At 39.7% G+C, this 23993-nt stretch overlaps 1 protein-coding gene across 5 annotated transcripts in view; it reads right to left on the minus strand.

Annotated features, from left to right (window-relative positions):
• The window catches only part of WDFY3 (WD repeat and FYVE domain containing 3), a 166132-nt gene that overhangs the window by 30050 nt on the left and 112089 nt on the right, over positions 1 to 23993 (minus strand). For 4 of the 5 annotated variants that reach the window (XM_060779296.2, XM_060779293.2, XM_060779294.2 and 1 more), the window contains 12 exons: positions 23627 to 23726; positions 22666 to 22826; positions 21810 to 22039; positions 19696 to 19805; positions 18753 to 18935; positions 17243 to 17400; positions 13257 to 13334; positions 11534 to 11761; positions 9914 to 9967; positions 6392 to 6560; positions 4334 to 4497; positions 1412 to 1560 (listed from right to left, as the gene is read on the minus strand). In XM_060779296.2, the coding sequence (XP_060635279.2) occupies positions 1412 to 1560; positions 4334 to 4497; positions 6392 to 6560; positions 9914 to 9967; positions 11534 to 11761; positions 13257 to 13334; positions 17243 to 17400; positions 18753 to 18935; positions 19696 to 19805; positions 21810 to 22039; positions 22666 to 22826; positions 23627 to 23726 (1784 nt within the window). The remainder of the gene's footprint in view (positions 1 to 1411; positions 1561 to 4333; positions 4498 to 6391; positions 6561 to 9913; positions 9968 to 11533; positions 11762 to 13256; positions 13335 to 17242; positions 17401 to 18752; positions 18936 to 19695; positions 19806 to 21809; positions 22040 to 22665; positions 22827 to 23626; positions 23727 to 23993) is intronic. The other variant, XM_060779295.2, reaches the window with a different exon arrangement.

Genomic DNA, 23993 nt, shown 5'->3' on the forward strand with positions numbered 1-23993 from the left:
CATCCATCCATCCATCCATCCATCCATCCATCCTTCCTTCCTTCCTTCCTTCCTTTCCACCATTCCTTCCTTCCTTCTTTCCTTCCTTCTTCCATCCCTTACTTCCCTCCCTCCCTCTCTCCTTCCTTCCCTTCCATCCTTTCATTCTTCCCTCTTTTCTCCCTCCTTCTTTCCCTTCTTTCCTTCCTTCCTTCCTTCCTTCCTTCCTTCCTTCCTTCCTTCCTTCCTTCCTTCCTTCCTTCCCTTTCTTCTCTCTTCCCTTCTTTCCTCCCTCCCTCCATTCCCTTTCACCCTTCCTTTCTTCCATCCTTCTCTACCTCCCTCCCTCCTCTTTTTCCTGTTTAGCTGGGAAAAGAGATGGTAGAGAAGGAACATGAGAACCATGTTTCAAGATTTAAAAGGGTGCCCCATGGAGGAGGAGGAGGAGGAAAACTGACTTTCTGCTGCCTAGAGATCAGGGCACAAGGGAGCAATGGTTTCAAATGGCAGGAAAAGAGATCTGTCTAAAAAGATAAGGAAGAACTTCCTCGAGAGTGGCATAAGTGACCAGGGAGTGTGGGATAATCTCCTTCTCTGGAGGCTTTTCCACAGAGGCTTTTTGGAAGTGATTTGATTGTGCTTTCCTGCATTTTAGGGGGTTGGATTGGATGGCCCTTGGAGGTCTCTTCTGATTTTAGGATTCTATACCAGAAATAGGCAATCTAGGGTCTAACAGATAGATTTTTTCTCTCTCATTCACTATCTCATCCTGACCAAAACTAACCCTTTTGGGATCCAAACGTTTCCTGTCTTTCCTTCACTTTTTGCCTCCAAAAGAGAAGAGGAATGGGAGCAAAGGGCAGGGAGGGGACTTGGGTGGACTCCCTCCCGGTCTGCCCACCCCGCTCTGCCTCGCCCTGAGGCCCCCAAGTTAGAAAGTTTGCCCATGCCTGGTTTAAGGTATTAGGTAGTTCTTATATTTCTCCATACATTTTCCACAAACCACATTTCAGTATGCTATTATTATAGAATAGTAGAATCATAAGAGTTGGAAGAGACCACAAGGGCGATTCAGTTCAACCTGCTGTTAGGCAATAAAATAATCCAAACACTCCTGACAGATGGCCATCCAGCTTCTGTTTAAAAACCTCCAAAGAAGGAAACATCACCACATTATGAGACAGTGTATTTTACTGTTGAACAGTTACTACTGTGAATAGGGTTTTCCTTATGTTTAGATGAAATGCCAAAACAATGACAAGGCTAAGAAGAGACTTACTAATTTATTTCAATTCAGGCACAACTTGCTCAAACATCTAAGACTGGAAGCTACATTTTCTACAATCCCTAAGATTTTTCACACAGCAGCAACAACAACAACAAAACTGTTTTTTCCCCCTTGCATTCTTAAAACAACATAATGCCAACTCACTTTGGAGGGAGGGTCTCAATATCCCGTATTTCTCGGGTTGCAGTCATGGTATATCCATCAATCACATAAAAATGCTCTTTACCAAAGAGCAGCAGCCCCTCGCTGGTATCTAGGCCTTGAACCCGAGCACAGCGGTACATGTGTTGAATCTATAATAAGATTTGCATATGTAATCAAAAGCAGACAACATAACATGTGCAGAATTATGCGGTTTCTGTCATGGAAGGAAGGAAGGAAGGAAGCACATCAATACTGACAAAGTCAAGTCCAAATGGAAAAAAGTGATTATAGCACATGATGCAATAAGGAGAAAGGATTGCCCTCAAATGAACACTCGGGTCCTTAGGAATCTTTGGGTTTTTGCAAACTATATGCTTATGTTTATGTTGATGCAGTGGTGAAAATCCTGAAGAAGCCTCATTGGTTGAAATATGGGGGGTAAGGTAAAGGTTTCCCCTGACATTAAGTCTAGTTATGTCTGACTCTTGGGGGGGAGGGGTGCTCATCTCCATTTCTCAACCAAAGAGCCAGCATTGTCCATAGACTCCTCCAAGGTCACATGGCTGGCATGACTGCATGGAGCCCCATTACCTTCCCGCAGAAACTGTACCTATTGATCTACTCACATCTACATGTTTTCGCACTGCTAAGTTGGCAGAAGCTGGGGCTGACCCTTTCGGTCAGCAAGTTCAGCAGCTCAGCAGTTTAACCTGCTGCATCATCAGGGGCCCCTGCATCTTTGTTGACACAGTGGTAAAATTCCTGAAGCCTCATTGGTTCAAATTTGGTGTGTAGGAAATGAAAAATTAGCGGTTTCAGTAAATTGGAGTGGTTTATAAAAGGCTGCACTGCCAAATTGTGAAGATATATGAAGCAAATAATCTACCTTTGGATAAATGAATCTGATAAATGCTTATGGACACAACTGCCAACACATGAAATCAGTACTCAACTACAATAGCTTTACTGGATGAGACTACCTGAAAGTGAAATAGCTGAAGATAATAATTTAAGCCAGTATCAACAGGACTTCTTTGATTGATTCAGCATGACCTATATTCACATTTTTGTTATTTTTAAGAGCATGATAAAGAAAAGGGTCTATGCAAAGTACAAGAAATAAAGGATAACAATCAAAAGTTGTAAAAATCTCCACACCATCCTTTACTTTTCAGTTCTGTAGAAGTAATGCACTATGAAAGGACAATTTTATTTATAGCCTAGACAGAAAAGAGAAGGGAGGCAATTCTCTCTGTACAAGGAACTCCTTCCCAATTGTGATTTTCTTTTGAGAGTAGTGCCAGGGGGCTCTGCCTTTCATGTCACTAGAAATTGAGAAGTTGCAATGACAGAGCGAGGATGAATCCAAAGACAGAAAGTCACCATGAGAAGTCTATTTATTATATCCTTAATCTGACTTTCAAAGGGAGTCAGTCTGAAGACTCTTTCTTTTCCAGCCAGTGTTATTTTTATTCTTTGGAGTGTACAAACAAAGCCTTAAATTTTCATCTAGTTGCCACTCAAAGGAATTAGTAACACTATATTTGACAATCTAAAATGAGACTTCGCTCTTTGAATGCTTTCCTCATGCTAGAAGACCCAAAAGGCAAACTGTATAAGAGGTTTGACATGTTAATGTATAAACATTAGAATAATCCTTAGAAAGCTGATTGTGATAATGAGTAAATGAAAACTGCAGGTGTTTTTAATACCAGCATGAATCCAGTTGCATTCTTCAACAGCTGGATTGGCTTCCACTGGCACGGGGTATCAAACTCATTTTCACCAAGGGCCACACCAGTCTTAGGGCTGCCTTCAAAGAGAAGCCAGGTTGATCACTGGAGCGGCGTACGTGGAGCATACAACCACCCCCCTCCCCTGCTACGTCAGCTCCACTGGCTGCCTGTCTGTTAGTGAGCACAATTCAAAATGCTGACTTTAGCCTATAAAGCCCTAAACAGTCCTGGCTCAGCTTACCTGTCCAAACATATGTCCACCTATGAACCACCTCGGAGATTAAGATTATCTGGGGAGACCCTGCTCTCGGCGCGTCTGGTGGAGACGAGAGACAGGGCCTTCTCAGTGGTGGCCCCTCAGCTGTGGAACTCGCTTCCCAGTGATATTAGAGCAGCCCCTCCCTCCTGGCCTTCATAAGGAAAGTAAAAACCTGGCTTTGGGATCACGCCTTTGGAGATTAACTATAGTGCAATAATACGATTGTGGATGACATGATTTTAATAGTGAATGCAATGTTTTTATGTTTTAATGTGCTTTAATTTTAAATTTATCATAAATGTATTTTAACTGTATGTTGTACCCAGGCATTGAATAGTTGCCTATCTGTAAAGTTGCCTTGAATCCCTTTCAGGGTGGAGAAAGGTGGGACATAAACAGGGTAAATAAATAAAATACTTTAAAAGAACTTCATTTTAATTATTTTCCCTTTCACTGAACATTCTCAGTGGCACTTAAGAATTTTGGTGATTATTTTCCATAAAACTGTTCATTCTTATATAACTCAAAAGACAATTCACTGACAAAAATATCCTTAAAACTCTTGGAATTGTGAGCTCATATTTGATACTGTTTTTTTCAAGATAAAAGTAGAATTATGAAGAAGGCATAAAAAGAAATGCTGAACTAGATGTGAAATCAAATGCGGGGACTATTACAGTTAACAGTAAGGCCTTTAGTCTTCATTTAATTAACAGTGCTGCACTTTGGTGGTAGATGGTCCATTCTGTTTCATACACTGTCTCTAGCTCATGGACAAACCACTTCTTGAACAGAAAGCAGTGTGGAGAAACAGTAAAATCAAGAAGCTGCCATACAACAACTTCATAGATTCCTGAAGCATTCACTCTTAGGAGAAGTTTGGGTGTTTACAGTGCAGAAGAGCATTAAGTTCTCCAGGTATCATACCTTCTCGCCTTCTTCAAGCAGTCGCAGAAGGGTTGTGTTATCAGTTTTCTCCTCTTCATCTATAGAGCTGCTTTCGGCTATTTGATCCTGCAACTGTTCTTGATTTTCCTCATCACCACCATCAGGAGCAGAGCGAGATCTTTTCAGGGGTGGTTTAACAAGACCTGCATTAAATCATTAGAACTGGTCAATAGCATGTTTAGATAAGTCAAGGAGTTTCTAAAGAATTTGTAGGGGAATAAAAAAAATAAGAAGTAGGTCATCATATCTGCATTTTATCAAGAGCATTAATTAAGAGCGATCAGGTTGAAGACAGCCAATAGTGCCATGATACCAATTGAACCATGATGCTCAGCTGACAGCTTTGGATATGACAAACTGTCATTTCAGGACACCACAAAAGAGTGGTGCAGGGATCACATAGCACAGCCTAATGTATATAAGCCATATCTTCTAAGTATAAATAAGGGGAAAATTTGGATAAACCAATCTGTATGAACATTTGGTTACATATAATAATAAATAATAATAAAAAACTTTATTTGTATTCAGCCCTATCTCCCTGAGGGGACCCAGGGAGATTCCAACAAACAAAAGGCATACATTCAATGCCTTGACAAGACCATAAATTCAAATACAAGTACAATAACAACCCGACCAAGTCCCAAAATAAACCAACATCTACAGTTGAATTAAAACTCGTGACTGCAAATTAAATGGTAACATAGCCTATCAAGCAACTTAACTCAACATAAAACATAGACATAGACATTGTTTTACAAAAACACAACAACAACAAAACCCTGCAATTAAGGAAAAAACCATAGAAGCATGCATTTAATACAGTGGTTTTCAATCTGTGGGTCCCCAGGTGTTTTGGTCTACAAATCCCAGAAATCCAAGCCAGTTTACCAGCTGTTATGATTTCTGGTAGTTGAAGGCCAAAACATCTGGGGGCCCACAGGTTGAGAACCACTGCTTTAATAAAACAACCCACAAGAGGTACAAAGCCTCTTGTCTGGGAGGCTTTATACCTCCCAGACAAGAGTTCTGGGAATCTCATCTTTGGATTTTGCATTTCTTTCTGCATTGTAACAGAGTTCTTACGAATTTTAAATATATCAAAATATGTTAGAACATTTTCAGGAAAAAAAATCTTTGAAAACTCTTTCATATGGATTTTTCTTTAAAAATGCAATTAAAGCAGAAACAGGATCAGATGGATCTTTGTGTGAACTACTGAGGACAGTCAAAAAAGAAAAACTGTCACTAAAAAACCAAACAAGCTTGGCCTCCCCAGAAGGCTCACGTATCAACATTCTTAAAAATAGTACATTTGTCACAATTCACATATTGTGGAAAGTAATAATTTTTTGCTAAATATTTTCATCTTGTTAAAAATTAGAAAAAGTTAACTTGGACTACAACACCCAGAAGCTTCAGTCAGTGTAACAGGTGGCCATTGTTGGGGCATGTAAGAAATCTGTGTGTGTGTGTGTGAACTGTAAAATAAGATGCACGAAGCTGATTGGTTGGGCTATGCCCGGGGAGCTAGCTGAGCCTGGGAGTTTACGTTACTTTTACATTTTTCAGGCTTACTTTATGAGCTGTTGGAAGGAGTTTTTCCACATAGATAAAGAAAGACCATTTTAAATCTCTCTAAAAGGACATTATGTGAAATTAATGCAACTGATCACATGATTGTACATATATTGTTCTGAACTACTAAGAGTAAACTACTTGTTCTTTATTGATCATCTGCATGGCTTATTTTTTCTCTCTGGCAAGACAGTGTATGGGCTGATCAAACGTGAACTACGCATGATTTTGCATTACACCACAACCATGACATCTGGGAAATTCTGGGAGTTGCACTGAAAAAATGATTGCCTTGTTCTATCCAACTGTGAGTTCAAAAATGGTGGATTGCTACCCCTCATCACATTCTGGACTAACTTAGTATCCATTTGCCTACTTTCCATTGGGGAAAAAAGTGACATCAATAGCTTTAGCTTGCCAAGTATGAATGGATAGCAATATATGGGGAAAAGATCCAACCTTTAACTCTTGCGATTGTATCTTCACCATGTTCCGGCTCCTGGTGAGCAGTTTCTCCTTCAGAACTCTCTTCAATGGTATCTTGAAAGACAGCAGGATTTCCAGAAGCGAGGCGCATGTAGTATTCTTTGCTATCATAGCTTACAGCTCTTCGGTAGCGTGCAGGTTTCTTAAAACAAGAATTGAATTGAAATTTTCAATACAACTAACTAATTAATGTGCTTAAAGCTGTCTATTATCTAGTAGGCAATCAATTTCAAATTAAGATTTTCAGAGACAATCAGTTGGATTTGGAGACACAATCAGTTGGATTTGGAAAAACCAATCAGCACTGTTAAAAATGATTAAAACTAAATGCTATTTTATGAACAGCATAATGACCAGTATTACATATTATATATAATTACAAAAGGATCAACCAATTTACACCTAATCTGTATGATATGGCTTATTTTTAGTATTTCATTATTTCCTATAACATGCCCTGTCAATTCATTATATCTATATCTATATCTATCTTAAAGATTTATTTATTTCTAATTATTTCAGAACATAAGGATGTAGAGAAATTTGGAAATAACTACACTAGATACCACACTACAAGTTAATTGTATTTAAATAGACTTAACATTTTCTTTTACAGTATGTGTTACATCAAGGGCTCTTTCTTGCTACACAATTATAGCACTTTGTGATCACTCCAACTGTCGTGATTGTGCATCATATTGAATACTGTTATTCGAATTTTCTGGCTGATAATTCTACACAGCTCATCAGATAACAAATCCTGGCATTCTGCAGGATGGAGCCATAGGAGTTAAAGTAGTATCGAAATGCTGTAACTGTAGCGTGAAAATGTGTTGTTGAAGGTTTTCATGACTGGAATCATGGCAATTGTTGTGAATTTTTCAACCTGTATGGCCATATTCCAGAAGCATTCTCTCCTGACGTTTTGCCCACATATATGACAGGCATCCTCAGAGTTTGCGAGGTCTATTGGAAACTAGACAAGAGAGGTTCATGTATCTGTGGAATGTCCAGGGTGGGAGAAAAAACTCTTGTCTGTTGGAGGCATGTGTGAATGTTGCAATTAATCACCTAGATTAGCACCTCAAAGCCTTGCAGCTTCAAGGCCTGGCTGATTCCTGTCTAGGGGAATCCTCTGTTGGATTCATACCTCCCAACAAAGGATTCCCACAGGCAGGAATCAGCCAGGGGATGCCTGAATATTTTACCAACCTGTGGGAGGCTTCTCTCATGTCCCCACCTGGGAAGCTGGAGCTGACAGATGGGAGCTCACCCTCTCCCTGGATTCGAACTGCTGACCTTTTAGTCAGCAGTCCTATTGGCACAAGAGTTTAACTCATTGTGCCAATGGGGGCTGCTGGAATAAGGAACCATAACCGAAATACATGGATGCAGACATGTTTCAAACTTGAAGCAACAATGCATTTTGATCATGGATCTTCACAAGACATGGCAAATATTCAAATTATATTTCCAGTTAGTTTGATGTAACAGAACTGTAAGTTCAGGAAAAATGTGGAAAGAACTAAAACACTAGCTTAATCAGAAATGAAGGTGACTGCATGAGGTTCCTGAAGATAAAACTTATTCTAGTGGAAAAGATTAAACTATTAAGCAAAAGGCTCGTTATTGTTGGCTAAAATCTGCAATAATGTCTAAGATATTTAAACATATTTTAGATGTAGCTAGGGACACTATACAGTAAGTTGTTATGCTATGGACATTACATATGAACCCCTCACCAGAGAAAACAAATTAAGCAAAGTTTCTGAAAACAGAAAACGCTAGCAGATATGAAAAGGAAAATAAAAATCCTTTCTAATTTATTGATTTCTAAACATTGGTTTGACAAATAGTTCAGAATGAGTGAAGGCTTATTGTACTTAGTGATGAGCACTTTTTGAAATATAAAAATACAATTTGAAGATGATTTGTTAATTAGAACATATAATTTAGATACTTCGGCATCTCTTCCTCAACTATCCCATCCAATATATTTTAGAAGCTATATACTGTATTGGTAAATACAACATGCTCGTTTCTACATGGAAGGAATAATTCAAAATATTCTTTTAAAAAACTAAATGAATGGAAAAGAGATGAGAAGCACCAAATGGTTTCTGCCACCACTTGCAGCTGCATTTTTTTTCAGATCACTTCCCAACATTCTTCATGGGTTTAAAACAGGCATGGGCAAACTTTCTAAATTGGGGGGTCACATGCTAGCACTCCCTGTTAGGAGGACTGACTGCCCAGTGACGGAAGGAAGGGAGGGAAGTAAGAAGGAAAGAGAGAAAAAAGGAAGCACGAAAGGGAGGAAGGGAAGGAGAAAGAGGGAGAGAGGGAAGGAAGCAAAGACAAAAGGGAAGGAAGGAAAGAAGGAAAGAAGGTTGAAAGGGAGAAAGGGAAGGGAAGGGAGGGAAGGATGAAGGAAAGAGAGAAGGAAGGAAGGACAAAAGGGAAGGAAGGAAGGAAGGAAGGAAGGAAGGAAGGAAGGAAGGAGAAAGAGGGAGGGAGGGGAGGAAAGGAGTAAGGAAAGAGAGAAGGAAGGAAAGACAAAAGGAAGGGAAGGACGGAAGCGTGGAAGGGAAGGGTGGAAGAAAGGGAAGGAGGAAGCAAAAAGTGAAGGAAGGAAGCACAAAAGAGTGGAAGGGAATGGAGGGAGGGAGGAAGAAAGAGAGAAGTAAGGAAACAGAAAAAGGAAGGAAGGAAGGAGAAAGAGGGAGAGAGGGAAGGAAGGAAGAATGAAACCGTGGAAGGGAAGGAGAAAGAGGGAGGGGAGGAGGAAGGAAAGAGAGAAAGAAGGAAGGAAGGAAGGAAGGAAGGAAGGAAGGAAGGAAGGAAGGAAGGAAGGAAGGAAAGGATGGTGAGAGAGCATCCAGCCCCCGGGCCTGGGTTTGCCCATCCCTGGTTTAAAGAGAGACATTCTAGTAGGCCTTACTCCTAATTACAAACCAAATTCCAAATATGCAGACTTATAAGAATATAGTCAGCAATGATTAATGTTCCCATTGGAATACTTGATATGGAACCAAATTAACATTTGGCATGAAGTGCTTTGCTAATGCAGTGCTCTAAAAACATTACGTTTGTATCATTGATACACAAACACTGAAGGTAGACACACTGAATTACAGTATACTACAGAGGCAAATATTTGAACTGCCCATCACTAAACACATCATAGTCCATTAGTTTCAATTCCGAGCAAGTACATGTTTCCACAGTGAGAACAGTGACAGCACAGCCCATCATAGCCTGTTAGTGTGCAGCACAGACAGAAAAAGCTACAAAGACGCTGTATTAGGTGAAGACCTAAAGAGAACACAGCCACACTCTCTTAAGTGTAGTTACTGTAAATCATTACTCCTACAACAGAGTGACTGAGGAAGAAGCACGTTGAAAGCCAATCATAGAAGCCTTTGTTAAAATTGCCTAACATGCAAAAGAAGTTTTGATTAATTTTGCCACCCGTGGATAGTTTTCTTTCTTTACCTTTTGAGGAATGGTATCATCAGATGTCTCAGGAGGCTTACTTGAGAAGTCAGACTGAAAATAGGGCATCAAGTATAAAAACATGAGGGGGAAATCACACTGAGGAAAAATGTATGTTCATGTGACTAAAATGTCAAAGTATTAGTGGGCAAAATCCAGTGAAGCCTTTAATGTCCTGCAAAGCAGGGGGAATAACAAGCAACAACTGTGTTGTTGCACTTCTATACTTGTTAAAACTAGCACAAGGTCAAGCTTTATTCAACTGCAAATCTGACAGGTGTTCTGACCCAACATCCCAGGGAAAAAAGGCCTAAACAACATTTTAGCAATTCTATCAATACCATATATACTTGAGTATAAGCCGGGCCATCTAATTTTACCACAAAAAACTGGGGAAATGTATTGACTCGAGTATAAGCCAAGGGTGGAAAATGCAGTAGCTACTGGTAAATTTCAAAATAAAAATAGATACCAATAAAATTACATTAATTGAGGCATCAGTAGGTTAAATGTTTTTGAATATTTACATAAAATTGTAATTTAAGATAAGACTGTCCAACTGATTAAACCATTATTCTAACCTCCTTCAATGTAAATGTGCTTATGTATCCTTCCAATAATAATAGAGTAAAATAATGGAAATGTAATGATAACAGTAATAACTGCCCCTACAATACTAAGTGTAATAATAGAGTAAAATAATAAATTTAATAAAAATACTAATAGAGTAAAATAATAAATGTAATAATAAAAATATAGTAAAATAATAAATGTAATAAAAGTAATAATAGAGTAAAATACTAAGTGTAATAATAAATAGAATAAATAATGTAATAAAATAAAGTGAAATAATAAATATAATAAAATACTAATAAAGTAACATAATAAATGTAATAGAGTAAAACAATGTAAATGTAATAATAACAATAAATAGAGTAAAATAATAAATGTTATAAAATAAAATAATAAATGTAATAAAAATAAAGTAAAAAAATAACCTTGACTCAAGCATAAACTCACAGGGACTTTTTCAGCCTTAAAATAGGGCTGAAAAACTTGGCTTATGCTCAAGTATATACAGTATGTGTTTCTCAGTTGATCCCATAAATATTACACTGTATTTTCATTTTGCACCTGCTTACCAATTCAATCTGCAAATATAGTTGTCCCTTTTGTTCCTTTTCAACAACATCATGTTTCTATAAAACACTCCTGCCCCAAGGATGAGCTTCCATTATTCTAATATCCCAGGCATCTTTGAATTGCCTATCTACATATTATGTTATCCCGAGAGATTACAGAATTCGTAGGAAGTGGGTTTTGTATTAGACTAACTTCCCATTAGAACAGGGAAAAGCCTTTACTTTGGCTATCTAACAACTGAGCAATAAATCATCGGCAAAGTGCAGAGAGAAACTGCACAAAGGCAAAGTAGCCACCTCAAACACTTGCTGTTAACACTTGGGAGTTCACGTACAGACACATGTCTGAGTACCATCAGAGAGTTATGACAGAATCATTAAAAATATTCAGTGTACTCTACATAACACTTTCTTCAATCATATAAAAATGTACACTACTGCAAAAACTACAAATAAGCACTTAAGCAATTGCACTTACCAGCAAATTTGTCTCATGTTCAGTATCCGGTATGTAAGGATATTGAGTATAAAACATATCATTTCGCACCATCTTCTTCCTCATGCGACAGGGCCCTTCTGTCATCTCCAGCATCCATTTGTCCAGATGAGAGCCAATGGGAGGCCCCCACAGTCCTCTCTCCCGCAACAATTCATATTCAATCTGAGACCACTCTTCTGTCACATACTTCAGTGCATTTTGCTGACGCTGCAAACAATATTGTCAGTTAACTGCCATGGTGTGCCAGGTAACATGTCATAAATGGATTCAGAATTCAGTTAGCTATCTTGTACTGTGACTCTACTGACAATCTCTATAGCAAAAAATAATCTGGAAACATTTCAAAAGATCAAGGTTGCTCAGGTTTTCTTAATTCTTAAGGTTAAAATCCTCAGTTATAAGCTGTTCCTGAAATGGCCATCATTACACTTTATCTAAAAATAATAAGTCAAAGGTTTCCCCTTGACATTAAGTCTAGTTGTGTCCGATTCTGGGGTGTGGTGCTCATCTCCATTTCTGAGCCGGCGTTGCCTGTAGACACCTCCACGGTCATGTGGCCAGCATGACTACATGGGTCATTGTTACCTTCCTGCTGAAGTGGTACCTATTGATCTATTCACATTTGAATGTTTTCGAACTGCTAGGTTGGCAGAAACTGAGGCTAACAGTGGGAGTTCACCCTGCTCCCCGAATTCGAACCATCAACCTTTTGGTCAGCAAGTTCTGCAACTCAGCGGTTTAACCCGCTGTGCCACCAGGGGGGCCAAGTAAATATTTCCCATAAAAATGATATATTGTAGTGCTAGCTGACTTATCTTTCTATGAATTTGTTCTCCTTGTGCTGGCAGCCATCCTCTCTGAGACCTCTTTTCATTTGCTTTTTATTTAAATAGGTATTTGATGAGTAATTAGCATTGCAGAAGGATCTTTGGGGCAAATGAGATTTGCTGTATTTTTTTCTTTACTGTAAACTTTAAACATTATGTTCTATTTTGTAAATTAATGGCCTTTAATACAATAACTTCTTTAATTTAGGTTGTAACTTTTTAAACCATCCAATGTTTAGCTCTTATCCTGCATTATCTCTGCTATAAGATGCCTTGGGGTGCATGTCAGAAACAAAAGTGGTTGCAAACTAATATATACATAATAAAATAAGCAGCTCTGGCACTGGCCCCAGGCTTCCTGCAAGGAAAAAACGAACACTTCTATTAACTTATGAAACTGCCATATCCCAATATCTCAGATTCTAACCAGCGAAAATGCTCCACAGCATCAGATAGAAGCCTCTCTTATTATCTGTTACTAAAGTAGGAATGTCAGACATTGCAAACTACTACATGCAAAACATCATGGCTCTCAGGGATTTGACTATGAATGGAATTTAATATTATGAATAACACAATTCAGGCTGACAGAGAGATTGCTCTACCTACAATAAATCCCATTAGAAGCACTAATTTCATGGAAGATTCACAAATTACTTTTTTTTTTTTTTTGCATACCAACAACTGAAAAATGTGGCCAAAAAGTTTCCAGACCATTTTCATTTCAGCATTCAAGGAAAATCTCATGACTCTTAGTTGAAGTCACTATATGATATCTCCTATTTGAATAGAATAATCAGAAGTTTTTGTGAAGCCAGGTGAACATCATCCTAGACACGATGAAGTCGTTAATTTGGATCCTTGCTCTCACTTACCTCTTGGTATTCTTTATACTGCATGTCTACCAAGTCTCGAACTACTGCTACGTGTGTAAACATCCACTGAGAGATCTCCTAGTGATAGAAATATAAACTGATTAATATACACAGAACAGAGTTGATCTTATTTATTTAATATTATTTATATCCTGCTATTTGAAGAATTACATTAAAAAATCCTCAAAAAATGAATAACTTCTGTATTGATCATTTAGAGTTTACAGACTAAGTTGTGATTTACGTTTTGCATTACAAAACTAATAGTTTACAACTTAATGCAGCAAAGGATTATGTGGTGCTGAGATAATCTATACACAGACAAATTCAACTAAATTCAGTGCCTAGTCCAGTTAAGTAAGGAATAGCTTTACAATCTTAACTGTCGGTTGATTTGTAAGACGAAACATTTAAAGTACTTAATTCTAATGGGGAATTAAGGCTATGGTATTTAACAAATACCATAGCCTTAATTGCCGTATTTAACAAATACCATAGCCTCCAGCAAAGGATCGCCGCCTTGTCGGGGCGCTGGAGCTTGAGCACCTCAATGATGTCATGAGCGAAACCGTGAAGGGCCACCCAAGACGGGACGGTTGTGGCAGAGAGGTCAGACCAAGCGTGATCCCTGGGGAAGGCAATGGCAAACCACTCCAGTATCCTTGCCAAGAAAACTAAATGGACCAGTACAACCAGAGATATGTCGGTATGCCATTGGAAGATGGGACTCCCAGGTCGGAAGATGGCCAAAATGCTACTGGGGAGGAGCAGAGGATAAGTTCAACTAGCCCCAGATGTGATGACGCAGCTAGCTCAAAGCCGAAAGGAAGGCTAGCGGCCGACGGTACTGGAGGCGAACGACGAATCCGATGCTCTAAAGATCAACACACCATAGGAACCTGGAATGTAAGATCTATGAGCCAGGGCAAATTGGATGTTGTTATTGGTGAGATGTCAAGACTAAAGATAGACATTCTGGGGGTCAGTGAACTGAAATGGACTGGAATGGGCCACTTCACATCAGATGACCACCAGATCTACTACTGTGGACAAGAGGAACATCGAAGAAATGGAGTAGCCTTCATAATTAATAAGAAATTCGCTAAAGCGGTGCTTGGATACAACCCAAAAAATGACAGAATGATCTCAATTCGAGTGCAAGGAAAGCCTTTCAACATCACAGTGATCCAAATATACGCCCCAACCACAACTGCTGAAGAAGCAGAAGTAGATCAGTTCTATGAGGATCTGCAGGACCTACTGGATAATACACCAAAAAGAGACATTATTTTCATTACAGGAGACTGGAATGCCAAGGTGGGAAGTCAAATGACAACTGGGATCACAGGCAAGCATGGTCTGGGAGAACAAAATGAAGCGGGACGCAGGCTGATAGAATTCTGCCAGGAAAACTCACTGTGTATAACGAATACTCTCTTCCAACAACCTAAAAGACGGCTTTATACATGGACCTCACCAGATGGTCAACACCGAAATCAGATTGACTACATTCTTTGCAGCCAAAGGTGGCGGACATCCATCCAGTCGGTGAAAACAAGACCTGGGGCTGACTGTAGCTCAGATCACGAACTTCTTATTGCCCAATTTAGAATAAAACTAAAGAGATCAGGGAAAATACACAGACCAGTTAGATATGATCTCACTAACATTCCTAGCGAATATACAGTGGAAGTGAAGAACAGATTTGAAGGACTAGATTTAGTAAACAGAGTCCCAGAAGAACTATGGACAGAAGTCCGCGACATTGTTCAGGAGGCGGCAACAAAGTACGTTCCAAGGAAGAAGAAAACCAAGAAGGCAAAATGGTTGTCTGCTGAGACACTGGAAGTAGCCCAAGAAAGGAGGAAAGCAAAAGGAAACAGTGAAAAGGGGAGATATGTACAGTTAAATGCGCAATTCCAGAGGTTAGCCAGAAGAGATAAGGAACTATTTTTAAATAAGCAATGCATGGAAGTGGAAGAAGACAACAGAATAGGAAGGACAAGAGACCTCTTCCAGAAAATTAGAAACATTGGAGGTAAATTTCAGGCAAAAATTGGTATGATAAGAAACAAAGATGGCAGGGACCTAACAGAAGCTGAAGAGATCAAGAGAAGGTGGCGAGACTATACAGAAGATCTGTATAGGAAGGATAACAATATCGAGGATAGCTTTGACGGTGTGGTGAATGAATTAGAACCAGACATCCTGAGGAGTGAGGTTGAATGGGCCTTAAGAAGCATTGCTAACAACAAGGCAGCAGGAGACGACGGGATCCCAGCTGAACTGTTTAAAATCTTAAAAGATGATGCTGTCAAGGTGATGCATGCCACTTGTCAGCAAATATGGAAAACACAAGAATGGCCATCAGACTGGAAAAAATCAACTTATATCCCCATACCAAAAAAGGGAAATGCGAAAGACTGCTCAAACTTCCGTACAGTGGCCCTTATTTCTCATGCCAGTAAGGTAATGCTCAAGATCCTGCAAGGAAGACTCCAGCAATACATGGAGCGAGAGTTGCCAGATGTTCAAGCTGGGTTTAGAAAAGGCAGAGGAACGAGAGACCAAATTGCCAATATCCGCTGGATAATGGAGAAAGGCAGGGAGTTTCAGAAAAACATCTACTTCTGCTTCATTGACTATTCTAAAGCCTTTGACTGTGTGGATCATAATAAATTGTGGCAAGTTCTTGGTGGGATGGGCATACCAAGCCACCTTGTCTCTCTCCTGAGGAATCTGTACAAGGACCAAGTAGCAACAGTCAGAACTGACCACGGAACAACAGACTGGTTCAAGATTGGGAAAGGCGTACGGCAAGGCTGCATACTCTCACCCAACCTTTTTAACTTGTATGCAGAACACATCATGCGATGTGCGGGGCTGGATGAATGCAAAGCTGGGGTGAAAATTGCTGGAAGAAACATTAACAACCTCAGATATGCAGATGACACCACTCTGATGGCCGAAAGCGAGGAGGAGCTGAGGAGCCTTCTAATCAAGGTGAAAGAAGAAAGCGCAAAAGCCGGGTTGCAGCTAAACATCAAAAAAACCAAGATTATGGCAACAAGAATGATTGACAACTGGAAAATAGAGGGAGAAACCGTGGAGGCCGTGACAGACTTTGTATTTCTAGGTGCAAAGATTACTGCAGATGCAGACTGTAGCCAGGAAATCAGAAGACGCTTACTTCTTGGGAGGAGAGCAATGTCCAGTCTCAATAAAATAGTGAAGAGTAGAGACATCAGACTGGCAACAAAGATCCGCCTAGTCAAAGCCATGGTATTCCCTGTAGTAACCTACGGATGTGAGAGCTGGACCTTAGGGAAGGCTGAGCGAAGGAAGATCGATGCTTTTGAGCTGTGGTGTTGGAGGAAAGTGCTGAGAGTGCCTTGGACTGCGAGAAGATCCAACCAGTCCATCCTCCAGGAAATAAAGCCCAACTGCTCACTGGAGGGAAAGATACTAGAGACAAAGTTGAAGTACTTTGGCCACATCATGAGAAGACAGGAAAGCCTAGAGAAGACAATTATGCTGGGGAAAGTGGAAGGCAAAAGGAAGAGGGGCCGACCAAGGGCAAGATGGATGGATGGCATCCTTGAAGTGACTGGACTGACCTTGAGGGAGCTGGGGGTGGTAACGGCCGACAGGGAGCTCTGGCGTAGGCTGGTCCATGAGGTCACGAAGAGTCGGAGACGACTGAACGAATGAACAACAACAACATTTAACAAAAGGGGATTCAAAATGTGTGACCAGATGTTGTCTAATTTCCATCATATCAAGCTTGTTAATGGTTTGGGAAAGTGAGAGTTTGATCCAACAATCTTTGGAGTCTGAAAATGCTCTGCTCCTATTTTAAACAGTCTTGCAATGCCTAGAAAATATATATAGCATGGGTACAGAGATGTGTCAGACAAATTTGCTGTACCACAAACAAAGTTGATTTCCTTGGTACTGTTTTCTTGACTTTAAAGGCTATGAGATACCTGTGTGGATGGATTATGTTTGTTAAGTCCACTTTCTTTTCTGTTTCTTCTTGATCCAGTTAACTTTGAAAGACCAAAGCCACTGCTGACCCGGGAAAGCTTTGACTGGGTTGCTGGAACCAAGGCTTCTCCTCTACTGATGCATTTCTTTTCATGAGCTAGAACGCCAAGAATTGGATTTTCAAAACTTACTGGTTTCTATTAGTCCTCATACAAACACAAAATGACAGCCAAAAAAGATCTAGATCAGTGGTTCTCAACCCTTGGGGACCCCAATTGGGACAATAAGGGTTTTCTGTGGGGTTGCCGGACAGTGGAGAACTATGAATTTTTTTGAAGGGACAACAATAAAGACCACATCATCACATCCTGCTCAGAGATTTGTGTATATTATACTGAAAAATCTATTTTCATTTGCCCTGTTTAAAAGCCTATCTTTAATGTATCAAGATAGCTCAGGCATGGGCAAACTTTTTTGCCTTGGGGCCACATTGTGGGCTCAGCCAGAAGGGCTGGGCCAGGAGGGAAGGCAGGATGGGCCAGGCACACACTGGGGGGGGGGGGGGGGGAGGATGGGGCCTGGAGGGGCATGTCAGGGCTGCTTGCCCCATCCTTATGCCATGAGGAAGGCAGGACACATGGTGTCTGCACTGATTCTCCTCCCCCAATCTTCGGGCTCTGCTCTTGGCATTATACCAGGAGGAGGGCAAGACAGGTGGCAGTGGAGAGTGCTCTGGCAGGCTCTCAGCTACCGCGTGCCTTCCTCAAGTCATCCTCCCTGCATATAGATGGGGCTGCTCACACCATCCTTATGTCAGGGAGAGGGTGAGACACACAGTGGCCGAGAGTGCTCCAGAGGGCTCTTAGCTGCTGTGTGCCTTCCTCCCCCATCTTTTTGCCAAAAGAACATGGTGGGTTGCTGTGTCCTTCTACCAAGAGGACAGGGAAAGTGAGGAGGGCCTAAGGTAAGCACCCAGAGGTCCGCATCCAGCCCCTGGGCCTTAGTTTGCCCATTCCTGGGATAGCGGGTCGCTTTGCCTTGGAAAAGGTTGGGAAGTGCTGCTCCAGATTATAGAATTCTTCCAGAAGTATTTCAGAAATTCTCTTTACACACACTTTATGTCACACATGTTCTTATCGGGACGATCAAACACTTATCAGGATGGGCAGACTACATTTGTTATTAAATTTGTAAACTCAGATTAGTATTCCATATCTACGATATGTTTGTTCACATCCTGCAGCTGGGATTGTAACACTGTAATCATCTTCTCAATTTGAAGTTCTAGTAATTTGATACAGCACTAAATATACATTCATGTCATTAACATTCCTTGTAGGTTGCTTCCATTTCTGTAGAGCTTCTGGTGGGTGTTACACAGATAGATCAATAATGTATGTGAAAGAAGAATGTTGATTAATGGATATTAATACAATGATCAGTAGAATGAACTGTCAATAAACACACACAGTATACGGTCACAAGAATAACCCACAAAGTTATACTTACCCAAGTGATTCTGCCAACATTTTAAACTGGCCTCTTCAATAAGAGGCTTTGCCATGGCAATGTCCACATGGCCCCTCTCATTGACAGGGAGGGCTACTTTGAATGCTTCCTCCAAAACCTGCTTCTTGCTATAGATCAGTTCTGTCCAGACGCGATTTACTGCTTTTAGAAGAAGTTGGCGACCTTTAAATGGAAAGATGGGACCATTTTTGAAAAGCCTGGCCATGCTGACCAGGTAATGCAGGTAAAACATGCTGAGGATATGATCAAAGTATGTCACAGTAGGGATGGGCAACAACTGCTTACAACTGCAAAGAAGATAACACTTTAGGCATTTTCATGAACAAGAAAAGATCCTGACAATATATCACTGATTACAAAAGTGTTTTAGATTTTTATGTATGGTGTGAAAGCTGTGCAGTAAAGAATGCTGACAGGAAGAAAATCAACTAATTACATATGCTGTGTTGAAGAAGATACTGTGGACAACTAAAAAGACAATAAATGGGCCCTAGATCAAATAAAGTCTCTAGGAACCAAGATGACGAAACTGAGGCTGGGTTCTCTGGACATATCATAAAAAAATTGACACAATCAAAAAGACTTCTTGCCTTGGTAAGAGAGAAGAAAAGATTTGTAATAAAACTTTTTTTCCCTAAGCACTGGATTGTTGACTATTTCCAATTAATGTGCCTTGCTAAATATTAGGAATTAGTCCTAATCTTATTTATTCCTGATGTCTACATATCACGATTTGCTTTAAGTAGACATGCAACCTATAACTATAATCTAGTTGTTTTATAACATTAACCACATAATGCTATCAGTAAGTCTGACTTTGGGCTATACAGTGAAACTGCATCCAAACACAAACACCTCTCTTAATGGATAGCTTGAACTAATGATTTTGACAGTCTTTAGCTACTTTACGATGAGTTATTACCTTCACTAACATCTTGATTGTATACTCCATCTGGCTCAACGTCAGAAGGAATTGTGATGTGCCAAGTAGTCATTCTTGCTTCTGCTTCCAGGCCAAAACCATCTACGCTGCTGCAAATATAATCAAAGTAACGTTAGTAGAATGTAAAGAAAAAACATTTGCTTGAAAGAACGAGAGTGGGAGAAACAGAAGGGGTTTTTTTTTAATACTGTGATGATGTCACAAGAATGAACCAAGAATGTCTAAACCTCCCAAGACTCTCAAATTAATAATAAACAACCAGAACCACACAAGTCACATCTTGTGCAGAAAGCACCTAGGATTGTGGAAATGTTCATTAAAAAGCACAACATTACTGCTGTAGTAACAGTCAACTGAATGTTTCTGCATCAAAATGTATGTAAAGAAAGAACCTGTGATCAAAAACATTGAAAATTAAAGAGTGAGGGTCAGGTAATTTAAGCTTCCAGATAACATTGTCTTTACACAACACTAAAGTTATTGACAAGAAGCAATATTCTTCATTAATGCTTGGTATTATTTTCCAAGATTTTCCAGTCATTCTGGAAAAGGTCTACAAAAATATAGAGAACCAACTGATTACACCAGTTAGGGGGTCAACTGTTGAATCAGGTACCATACTCTGAAGGGAAATTTGCTTTACTGACTGGAATGCAGAAACTTTTACTGTGGGCAGGTGTCAAATTTGTTTAGGCCTACAACTCCCAGAACCACTAACCAGCTTGTCCAGTGGTCAAGAATTCTGGGAGCTGAAGTCCAAAACATCTGGAGGGAATATCCAGAGATGGGTTGAATGTATTCTTCCATTTAGACGACGCCCTGGTACAAACTTTGCTGAGTGACAAGTGAGTGTGTGTACACATATACACATATCTCTCTCTCTTTCTTTCTATTGCCCATCACTCAGCTCTCTCTCTTTTTAACATCAACCTTACTGAGTCAAATAAATAGTCCATTACATGGTAATGAGGCTGGATGTGAAGATCCAATGGCAAAAGGAGTAATACACCTGCACTGGGTTTAACAAGTAATGCTTTACTTTCTGGTTTGAATCATCTCAGACAGCGGACTACTGCATGTCTGAATGTTCTCACATATTTAAAAAACTAAACACAGAGAAAAACACTCCTAATATATCAAGGGAAAAGCTAGTCTACAATCTTTCCCATGACATTAGTTTTGCCAAGGAAAAAAGCTTTTATGGTTGAGATGGGAGGCAGTGCTCAATCATTCCTTGATGTATAATATAGAGCTTCTTAAACTGTGGGTCCTAATCCCAAATGGGGATGTCTGAACTCAATTTGGGAACCTGAAAAAGACTGGCAACAGTAAAAGTTTTCTGAATGTTACCTAGTGGCTGTTTTAGACATTTACACAAACCTATTGTGAAGCACTTACAGCGCAGAAGATGCTTCAGTTGTGCTTTATAAAAAGAAAAATCAGCCTGTTTAGAAAGTCTTGCAAATGCTGATTTGTTATCAATAAATGTTTGGTTTCTATACTTGTGTTATGTACCTACATATCTGGGATCATGTAAAGATTTCTCAGGCCAAAAAGTAGATCTAGAGTACAACTGCTGTGCACAAACACTAATTTGTGAATATTTTCCATAGTCAAGTCTTTCTAAAAGAAGAAAAGCATCTCTGCATTTGCTTCCCTGGACAATTAATTATAACATCCCTGCTTTTCACAGGGTAAAGATAAGGAATATTACGTGCATTTATCACACAAACATAATCATGAAATATGTACAATGGCAATGTTATATCTGCAGATGATAGCAAGCATTCAAACTGACAGAATAAACCTAGCAATGTAAGATATAAAGATGTCCTTGAGAACTTTCTGTGTCTTCTTTTTAGTCTTTCCCTGTTTATTTGCTTACATTCTATTTCTATATACATCTGGAGTTTTATTTCTACAAGGATCTAGCTCCTTTATCTCACCTCTTCATTAACAAGGGGAATGACAAAATGAATACTAGTGAATGTCTTATAAGCTGCAGCTACATAAATAGAGATAATAATTACATGGAAGAAGGATTGGGAATATTATAAGCAATTTTGAGGAAGCATGCATTACAGGACACTTACCTTCCTGCATTCAGATTAATCAAGCAATGAGCCAGACAACTGATGAACTCTTGGTCATGATTCCCAGGTCCCAGAATCAGATTTCGACTGACAGTAAGCATCCTAAGGGAATCCAGGAGAGCAACTTGCTGAGGAACTGTTTTGTGTGGCCTTGAAAACTGGTATAAGATGGTCCGGTTCAGGCAATGATAAATGGAATCCAGTGACAGTCCCTGAGATCTCCTTTTCCCCTAAAGAAACATGCAAAATAACATAGTTTACGTGTCCGAATGTGTCTCCTTCTACAAACCATCAAGGACTTTAAGATCATCCGGGGAGGCCTTGCTCTCAGTCCCACCGTTATCGCAGTCATGCTTGGTGGGTATGAGAGACAGGGCCTTCTCCGTGGTGGCCCCTCAGCTGTGGAACTCTTTTCCTAAAGAGTTTAGATGTGCCCCCTCTCTCCTGACGTTCTGGAAGAAACTTAAATCCTGGTTATGGGAGCAAGCATTTGCAGATTAGAGTGATTTTACTGATGAAAATGAGATTTTATTTGACCGCAATTTGGACTGATTTGGATGACAGTTTTAACTTGGCAAATTGTTTTAATGTATATTTATATTTATTTTTAGGTATTTGATTGTATTTTATTATGTGTTTATATTGTGTCGGCATCGAATTATTGCCTGTTGATAGCCGTCCTGAGTCCCTCCTCGGAGGTCGAGAATGGACGGGATATAAATGTTCCAAATAAATAAATAAATAAATAAATAGTTCAGCAATTAGGTTGTCATTATTAGGATGCAAGCCAATGGATGATTTGTCTTTCAATCTATGGGAAATTTAAAATACTGATTAAAAGAATTAATGTGCATACCTGTGCAATTAACTGGATTATGAATTCAATAACCAGCCTAGGTTCCTTATTGAACATGCCTTGCCAAAGTTTATCCACCACACGCTGAGTGAAGTAGAACACATTGTTTACAAGCACATGGTAACTTCCTCCACTAGTAATGGGCAGAGATGCGTCCTCACCTAAAGGCAATAATATTAAAAGTAAATATTTACTGTATATCCACGACACATTACTCCCCTACCCAGTCCACAATATAATGGCAATATTAAAACCTAAGATGAACAATGAACAATACAAAATTTCCAACAGTTCAAGAGCTGATCACAAGGTCAGAGAGATGGCTTGGTGAAAGCAACAATTCTTGGCTACCCGCTGAAAGGTCAGAGGGCTTTCCAAAGTGTATGGACCAGAACCAAGAAGCCCCTGTCTCAAAAATAACAATATAAAAATATCATGAGAGATGGACCAGTTTCTAACTCAAACACATTACCTCTGAAAGTACCAAGAGCTTTTTTTTTTATCATGTCAGAAGTGACTTGAGAAAGTGCAAGTTGCTTCTGGTATGAGAGAATTGGTTGTCTGCAGATGTTGCCCAGGGGATGCCTGGATGTGTTACCATCCTGTGGGAGGCTTCTCTCATGTCCCTGCATGGGAAGCTGGAGCTAACAGGTGGGAGCTCTCCCCCATCTTGCGGATTCGGACCATCGACCTTCAGATCAGCAGTTCAGCCGACACAAGGGTTTAACCACGGCTCCTACCAAAGGGCTGAAGTTTAAACTACTTCTCCTCGTTTCTCTGACATATGTAGAGGTCCACAAACTTCTAGTTCCATCTGTTTTTTGTGCAATTATCATCTAGAATAATAACTACTTTAGAATGGAACTTGTGAAAGCCAACTCCATGTTTTGGGGGATGTAATAGGCATTTATTACATAGATACTGAAGCAGAGGCATAAAAACAAAAATGAGCGATATTTACCCAGTAACACATCAGCAGCTAGCAAATGATCCATCACGCTGTCCAAAATGTGGGTCTGAAATTCTTTTTGTTGTGCCCTTGTTGATCTTTCTGGAGCAGCCTGTAAAATAAAATTCAAAAATATTAAGACAAAGTGTGGAAAATACCTTATGGCTAGCCAGTCACTTTTGTGGATTTTAATCTGCATTTTATCAGTAAATGTTAAGCTGCATTTTGCCTATATGTATTTCTTATATGTATTTTAATACTGCTTTGTTTTACCTCATTATCCTAACCATGCTGTACCCTGTCTCAAGGGAAGACAGGAAATAAATAAATAAATAAATTGTCAAAGACTTTCATGGCTGGAATCACTGGGTTGTTGTAG

Source organism: Anolis sagrei, chromosome 5 (genome assembly GCF_037176765.1).
Source record: "Anolis sagrei isolate rAnoSag1 chromosome 5, rAnoSag1.mat, whole genome shotgun sequence".
NCBI classification, from domain to species: Eukaryota; Metazoa; Chordata; class Lepidosauria; order Squamata; family Dactyloidae; genus Anolis; species Anolis sagrei.